This window comes from Benincasa hispida, unplaced genomic scaffold (assembly GCF_027475165.1).
Source record: "Benincasa hispida cultivar pf3 unplaced genomic scaffold, pf3_genome.v1.1 HicScf253, whole genome shotgun sequence".
Classification (NCBI taxonomy): domain Eukaryota; kingdom Viridiplantae; phylum Streptophyta; class Magnoliopsida; order Cucurbitales; family Cucurbitaceae; genus Benincasa; species Benincasa hispida.
This window is the reverse complement of record NW_028326331.1, coordinates 16,805-24,652: the sequence shown is the minus strand read 5'-3', so window position 1 is coordinate 24,652 and position 7,848 is coordinate 16,805. Positions and strand designations below refer to the sequence as shown.

Below are 7,848 nucleotides of genomic sequence, written 5' to 3'. Positions count from 1 at the left end.
TTTTCCTCATTTCTATTACTTACTAGTTATGCATACCGGGTAGGAAATTTGGCTGCTTCTGTTGAAGATTGGATGGCTGGCGAAACTGCATTGACTTCGTTAATGGAAGTGGAGAGGAGACACGGTATGATTTTTTCATGAAAACGTGCATTCCTGTTCTCATGTTTTCTTGAATAACACGTTAATAATTTTTTTTATAGAATATTTTTTATGGAGAATAAGAAGGGAAATGATAAACAGAGTATCAATTATCCAGCCAAAATAAGAACAAATGGAGATCACTAGAAGAAAAAAAATGAAAGATGAAAAAAACTCTCCAATCTATATTAAAAAGACAACAATTTTCTAGTTGATGAGACTTAAAAGTTTATTTATTTTTTTCTTTTTTAGAGTATCCAAATAACTTAATAGTTACTTATACAATACTATAAAGACTAGTCAAGGTGCATGTAAGATCAGAAAAACAAGGATAAAAGTGGAGTATCTTTTCTCTTAACAATTTTGAAAGGCTTTGGATTGATAGAACATCTTCATGAAGTCTAGTTTAATATTTATCATTTGATGATCTCTTTCTAAAGGTAGAATTCGTTTGGCAAGTAAGTTCAAGCCTGTGATCAAGAAGACAATGGTGGAACTAGATGGTAATATGATCTCTTTCTAGAGTAAATGTCGTTTCCTTTAATCTCCTTCCCAGTCTTATATTATAATTCACGCCGCTCGATTTGTCATGTGAGGAGGTCAGATCAGAATCCTACCATTGATTATGCAAGTTCAAATCTAAAAGAAGAATGGAGCAGGTGATCTAGATATAGGTATCTTACACAACCAAATTGATGAAAATCGAACCTATTTTTCAGAATTTGGATAAGATATTTTAATTAAGTCTCGGGTCAAATTCCATAGTTGGAAGTGAGATATCTAACTTCTTTGTAGTTTCCATTCTTACATGAATTATTAGGAATGTGTTAAGTTCATTGTAATGTCTATTTTGTTGGTGTATATTTTTGCTCAGTATTGTCTTGTAAAGGGCCGGCCGACAAAATCACAGACGAAGCTTTATGGTATTTTTTTTAATTATTGGAAAAGGAGGGCTCCTGGGTATGTTCTCGAAAGGGAAGGCAGAGGTAGTACTTCGAATGGCGAAGAGAGGCGGCTCGGTAAAGAAGGAATGAGAAATCGTCAAAGATGACTTCTTTGTTGGCGAAACGAAGGGCTAGTTCTTTCTCTCTCCATCTTATGGTATTTCACTTGATTTCTTTCTTCTTGTCCTTCTTTCTCCTTTTTCTTTCTTTTTTTTATCTCTGTTTCTCCGTCTATCTTCTCCATCTCTTGCTTAATTTTCTCCTTTCATATGATTGTATCTCAATATCTTTTTGTTTTTCTGTTTTCTTCATCTCATTTCCATTGATACTCCTTTCTTCTATTTCTCTCTCTTTTTGTTTGCCCTTTATTAAAATTTGATACTTCATGTATTATTATTTAGTTTATAGCTATATGTCATTAAAGCTAAAATATTGAAATATTAGTAAAGTAACTTGGTCATTAGTGTTGCGTGTGTGTATCATTAGTGTGGATGTTAGTTTAAACAATATAAAAAATTGTTACGACTGTTGTATTTGGTTAGTTAATCATGTACTTTTTTGCTAGGCTGAATCACTTCATTTTTGTCCCCAATTCAAGTTACGGAGTAGAAGAACACACTAAAAGGTATGAAAAAGTTGTAGTAGTCTTTTACCTTCAGGCTATTAAATTTGAGTGATTTAGTCACATATTAACTCTAAATCTTGCTTTTTCTATCTTAAAATCTAGCTCTTTAATTTATCCTTGTTTTTAAAAATATTTGAATTAGTCTTTGTCAAATATTATGTCACACTTGAATTAGTCTTTGTAAAATCTAGCTCAAGTGCCTATTTATTTGTTTTGCTATTCTTACGTTCTCACTTCTTGGTGAAAACTAAAAATCCCATAGAAATTTCATTTATTTTCTTGGTTGGTTCTTTGGGAACTATTAATGCCTTCCATGTCTTGCAAAAAACCTCCCATATGTCTTAGGCCTGAATTGGCAAGTTTTGTGTAGCATAGCCGAGTTCTAAACATTTACCTTGGTTGTCCCTTTTCCACTAGAGTCTCCAGGTGTTTTTGGTTGGGATTTATGTTTTAAGCCTTTTCTTTTTGCTAAGGTTGGGTTTTCATCAAATGTTGGTGGAGGTCTTTATCTGTATGCAAATTGATTAATTTCGTGGAGACCAAATGTGTTTTAAAGTAGACTAAATTGTTACATTCGCTTGGAGACCAAATATCTCTATTCATTTTTTCAATGAAAAATTTCGTTTCATTGAAACCCTCTCTCTCTCTCTCTCTCTCTCGTTGTTTTAGCGATAAAAATTTTAGTCTCTTGCTGGCCAAATCCTCACAACAGGGACTCATATGGAGCTTTTGGAGCATCAAAATCCCTTCTGAGAGTGTTATCCATTTTGTCCACAAGCTCTTTCCTCTTATTCTAGTCAAGTCCTTCATCTTCTCGACCTTGTCGAACACTCAATTTTCCACTTCTTTCATTGATTCAATCTTTCATTTCTCTACCTATCTCCCCATTTTCATCTTCATTTCTTTCCTACCAATGTCTCCGCCTTTCATCGCTAATGCCGATGTTTCCCTAGTCATTGCATCTTCTCCGTCGGAGATCGGCCTTGTTTCTACTGTGTATGTCGAAGTCCAAGCCCTATGGTATTTCTACTGTGTATTTGACCCGAGAATTATTAGTAATGTGTTAAGTTCATTGTAATGTCTAATTTTGTTGGTGTGTATTTTTGCTTAGTATTGTCTTGTAAAGGGCCGGCCGGCAAAATCATAGACGAAGCTTTATGGTATTTCTTTTAATTATTGGAAAAGGAGGGCTCCTGGGTATGTTCTCGAAAGGGAAGGTAGAGGTAGTACTTCGAATGGCGAAGAGAGGCGGCTCGGCAAAGAAGGAATGAGAAATCGTCAAAGATGACTTCTTTGTTGGCGAAACGAAGGGCTAGTTCTTTCTCTCTCCATCTTATGGTATTTCACTTGATTTCTTTCTTCTTGTCTTTCTTTATCCTTTTCTTCTTTCTCCTTTTTCTTTCTTTTTTTTTTATCTCTGTTTCTCCGTCTATCTTCTCCATCTCTTGCTTAATTTTCTCCATTCATATGATTGTATCTCAATATCTTTTTGTTTTTCTGTTTTCTTCATCTCATTTCAATTGATACTCCTTTCTTCTATTTCTTTCTCTCTTTTTGTTTTTGTTTGCCCTTTGTTAAAATTTGATACTTCAAGTATTATTATTTAGTTTATAGCTAAATGTCATTAAAGCTAAAATATTGAAATATTAGTAAAGTAACTTGGTCCTTAGTGTTGCGTGTGTGTATCATTAGTGTGGATGTTAGTTTAAACAATATAAAAAATTGTTACGACTGTTGTATTTGGTTAGTTAATCATGTACTTTTTTGCTAGGCTGAATCACTTCATTTTTGTCCATAATTCAAGTTACGGAGTAGAAGAACACACTAAAAGGTATGAAAAAGTTGTAGTAGTCTTTTACCTTCAGGCTATTAAATTTGAGTGATTTAGTCACATATTAACTCTAAATCTTTCTTTTTCTATCTTAAAATCTAGCTCTTTATTTTATCCTTGTTTTAAAAAATATTTGAATTAGTCTTTGTCAAATATTATGTCACACTTGAATTAGTCTTTGTAAAATTTAGCTCAAGCGCCTATTTATTTGTTTTGCTATTCTTACGTTCTCACTTCTTGGTGAAAACTAAAAATCCCATAGAAAGTTCATTTATTTTCTTGGTTGGTTCTTTGGGAACTATTAATACCTTCCATGTCTTGCAAAAAACCTCCTATATGTCTTAGGCCTGAAGTGGCAAGTTTTGTGGAGCATAGCCGAGTTCTAAACATTTACCTTGGTTGTCCCTTTTCCACTAGAGTCTCTAGGTGTTTTTGGTTGGGATTTGTTTTAAGCCTTTTCTTTTTGCTAAGGTTGGGTTTTCATCAAATGTTGGTGGAGGTCTTTATCTATATGCAAATTGATTAATTTCGTGGAGACCAAATGTGTTTTGGAGACCAAATATCTCTTTTCATTTTTTCAATGAAAAATTTCTTTTCATTGAAACCCTCTCTCTCTCTCTCTCTCGTTGTTTTAGCCATAAAAATTTTAGTCTCTTGCTGGCCAAATCCTCACATCAGGGACTCATATGGAGCTTTTGGAGCATCAAAATCCCTTCTTAGAGTGTTATCCATTTTGTCCACAAGCTCTTTCCTCTTATTCTAGTCAAGTCCTTCATCTTCTCGACCTTGTCGAACACTCAATTTTCCACTTCTTTCATTGATTCAATCTTTCATTTCTCTACCTATCTCCCCATTTTCATCTTCATTTCTCTCCTACCAATCTCTCCGCCTTTCATCGCTAATGCCGATGTTTCCCTCGTCATTGCATCTTCTCTGTCGGAGATCGGCCTTGTTTCTACTGTGTATATCGAAGTCCAAGCCCACTGTATCGATCAACCTCTCCCTTTTCCCTCTATTCCCAAAAACCCCTTCAAAATCCTCGATGGCCCTCCTAGCTCTGCCGCTGACAATCCGGGTGTTTATTATCCATAGATCATTTACATTCTCTTCTTGTTTTGGAGTTTTTAGCCTTCATAACGTGTTTTTTTTTTTTTTACTCTGTTTGGTAACTGAGTTGATTGATGTCTCAAAGGAAGAGTGTGACATGCATTGAGTTTTGTTTGTTCTTTTACTATGTTTTGCTTATGATTGTAAATCTCGCTTTTGTTTGGAACTTGAGTTTTACTGAATGCGTTTGAGGCCAGTTGCCACTTCTTAAGGTTTTAGAGTGTTTGAATTGTGTTATATGTGCGTGCAGATGATATCACAAAGCTGTTTCCTGATCTTTTCGGCCAACAGTCGGCAATGTTGGTGCCAAGTGATTCCAGTTCGGTGCAGGTGAATAAGAAATTGAAGATCGGAGTTGTCTAGTTTGGTGGCCAAGCACTGGGAGGGCATAATGTGATTTCTGGACTATTTGGTAGGGTCTCATTGTGTCCACATTTATAAATCAAGAATAAATGTTTGCTTTTTTGTTCAAGTTGTGGCTAATTAGCAGCTTCTATGATTTTGGTGAAGATTTCTTACAGGTGAGTAAAAGGAAGCACGTTGTATGGTTTCAAGGGTGTCCTACAGGGATCATGAAAGGTAAATATGTAGAACTGACTGCATAATTTATCTACCCATATCGCAATCAGGTTAATTTTCTTGAAGAGATTTCTAGCTTTCAGTTGTTAGAATTGTTAGTGTGAATATGTGTGGTCTCGATGCGAAGTGATTGCCATTTGAATGCAATTCTTGATTTAAATGAATTTTTGTTTTATCAGGGTGGTTTTGATATGATATGCAGTGGGAGGGATAAGATTGAAACACTAGATCAGGTGAAATTCTTTCTTTCCAGAATTTTCATTTTGAGACGTCTTGGTTGTAGTCAATGCATTAATTGACTGTTCGTTTCTATTTCCAGTTTAAGCAAGCTGAAGAAACTGCTAAGAAGCTTGATTTGGATGGCCTTGTCAATTGGTGGAGATGATTCCAACACAAATGTCTGTCTCCTCGCTGAAAACTTTATGTATTTTTCAAAACTATGAAATTTGTTTATTGCCTCCCTCCTTTTTTCTCTCTCTTTCTTACTTTCATTGTCATAGATAAGCTATTATATGTTATTTTTATTGCAGAAATATAAGGTTGAGTAATTAATTACTATAGGGTACCATTTTTTGTGTGTGCAAGACTCTGTTATTTATATTCCCCTTCTATCTGTTGTTTTCAAATTAGGAGTAAGAATTTGAACCCGAGTGATTGGTTGCCCAAAACTATTGATGGTGATCTCAAATGCAAAGAGGTCACCACAAGTTTTGGATTTGATTCTGCTTGCAAGGTACTCATTTCTCTTTGTAACTACTTTAGAATTGATATTTCGTTTGGATTGAACTTTGGTGACTCTTTCAAAGTTGAAGTAGTTTCTTCAAGAACTCAAGGAAAAAATGGAATATCGCATTCATGAGATGAGACTCTTAATAGGCTCTGCTGATATTTATGCAGATATATTAAAAAATGATTGGTAATGTGCACAAAGAGGAAATCATAATAAACATCAATCGAGAAAAGGTCCGGATTAAAACAGTCAAGATTCTGGAAGAACGAGAGAAGAAGAAAATGCCACCGTGGACGTGAAAGGCCCAGCTTGGAATAAGTAGTCCCTGAGCTACTATGTGAAGACCTCATCACGGATGCATTCTTTTTTAATATCCTTTTTCTGCATCAATACTTCATGAACTTTCATCACCTTATTATTACCTGTTATCATATATTTGCTTTTACGTCTTTCAAAAAAAAAAGAAAAAAGGGCGAGAAAAATTTTGCTAACTTTCTTTTATTGTTATCATTACCCTCTCAATGTTTTCTTTGCAAACGATCAAGGCACACGATTGCGGAGGCGCCGCATGAAGATACAACTACTTTATTATTATCATTACCCTCTCAATGTTTTCTTTGATGCAATGCAAAGGAAGATCGCCGCAAAGAAGGAGGCATCGACAGACAATGCCGACGACAGCGCAAATTTTGGGGTTGTATTTTTCCTTCACTCTATTCCAAATTCTGCACCATCGCATCGTATTTTAATTTTGAAAGTTTTATCACCGCATCCTGTTTGATTACCGCAATCATTTAACATTGATAAATTTAGTAAGTCGCCGCATGCTTTCTCTTTGCCATTTATGATTTCAATGATGAATCACATGCATCTATTTTTTTTTTTTTTTTATATATACTAGAGTCAACTTATTTTTAGGACAATCACCTCAAGAAATGTTTCTAAAAGTTAGTGGTCGGCTAGCTTTCTTTCAAACTGATCCTTTACCAAACTTCTTAAGAACATCGCATGACTTCTTTCAATCTATTGGCAAGGAGGACATTGTCGCATTTTAAATTTTGGGGTGAGGTATTTATTTTCAACCTTGCTATTTTTAGCTATATGAAGAAAAAAAAGGAAACTTAGAATAACAACTCCACTGCCAACGCAATGGAGAAACACATGTTGATAAGAGTTAAGTTGTGAATGACACATACCTGTAGTTGGATGTCCGCAAGACACACGTGGGGGCAAGCCAAAACGAAAGTAAGTTGCCAGGATCAACGCATAAACAAATACCGCAATTCCGCTGCTAAGTATGTATGAGTCTAGTTTGAGAAAGAGCGTCTTGCTCATAATTGGATGTCCGCATGACACATGTAGGGGTAAGCCAAAATGAAGGCAAGGCATGCGTCCATCGCATGGTAGTTGCGCTCGTCAAGCGATTGCGATCACCGTGTCGAAGTTGCGGTATTAAGCGAATGCGGTCACTGCAAGATTGCGGCTACACGATAACGCATAATAGAGGGATCAACGCAAGGTTGGTGGAATGAACGCTGACGTACATCTTGGGAAAATAAAAAACTGATGTTGACATTTCACCTACTACGCCATTAGCAGCAGAGATTTAGAAAGGACTAACACGTCGCGAATGTCAGAATCAGAGCAGTCCATTAATGCTGTCGCGATCCAAGCTCTATATAAAGAAGCCGGTGAGCAGAATGCCAACTTATCTAGAGTTTTTCCCTGCGATCCAGACAAATGCGTGAGAAGAAGGCTTGAGAATCTTCATCTCCTTCTTCCATTCCGAGAAACGACCAAAGCCTACGATCGGAGCTAGATCTCGGGAGAGTCAGCTCCACCGCCCGCCCATCCATGGCACCTGATGCGTTATTTTATGAGGTGGAATTATGGA

General features: G+C 35.9%; 1 protein-coding gene across 9 annotated transcripts; it reads left to right on the top strand.

The window, feature by feature from the left end:
• Positions 1-117: 117 nt before the first annotated feature.
• Positions 118-7,612, top strand: LOC150030379 (pyrophosphate--fructose 6-phosphate 1-phosphotransferase subunit beta-like). 9 transcript variants are annotated; one of them, XM_090309781.1, is made up of 9 exons: positions 121-1,239; positions 1,648-1,707; positions 2,819-3,045; positions 3,479-3,538; positions 4,896-5,057; positions 5,156-5,224; positions 5,544-5,648; positions 5,855-5,957; positions 6,122-7,612. In XM_090309781.1, the coding sequence occupies exons 6-9, from the start codon at positions 5,190-5,192 to the stop codon at positions 6,128-6,130; spliced, it is 252 nt and encodes an 83-aa protein (XP_090165907.1). In that variant the 5' UTR covers positions 121-1,239; positions 1,648-1,707; positions 2,819-3,045; positions 3,479-3,538; positions 4,896-5,057; positions 5,156-5,189; the 3' UTR covers positions 6,131-7,612. The 9 variants fall into 9 exon arrangements, 4 of the variants coding, with proteins under 4 accessions (XP_090165908.1, XP_090165909.1, XP_090165907.1 ...); XM_090309782.1 differs by lacking the exon at positions 2,819-3,045 and having other exon boundaries at positions 118-1,239; XR_016527038.1 differs by lacking the exons at positions 121-1,239; positions 1,648-1,707 and adding an exon at positions 5,404-5,457 and having other exon boundaries at positions 2,024-3,045; positions 5,544-5,622.
• The last annotated feature ends 236 nt before the right edge of the window (positions 7,613-7,848 follow it).

Excerpts from the sequence above, each read along its gene's own strand:
- LOC150030379 (XM_090309783.1), top strand. The coding sequence starts at position 5,190 with ATGGTTTCAAGGGTGTCCTACAGGGATCATGAAAG. Across the intron at positions 5,225-5,543 it reads TCCTACAGGGATCATGAAAG|TTTAAGCAAGCTGAAGAAAC; the intron begins GTAAATATGTAG and ends TTCTATTTCCAG. Across the intron at positions 5,649-5,854 it reads CTCCTCGCTGAAAACTTTAT|GAGTAAGAATTTGAACCCGA; the intron begins GTATTTTTCAAA and ends TTTTCAAATTAG.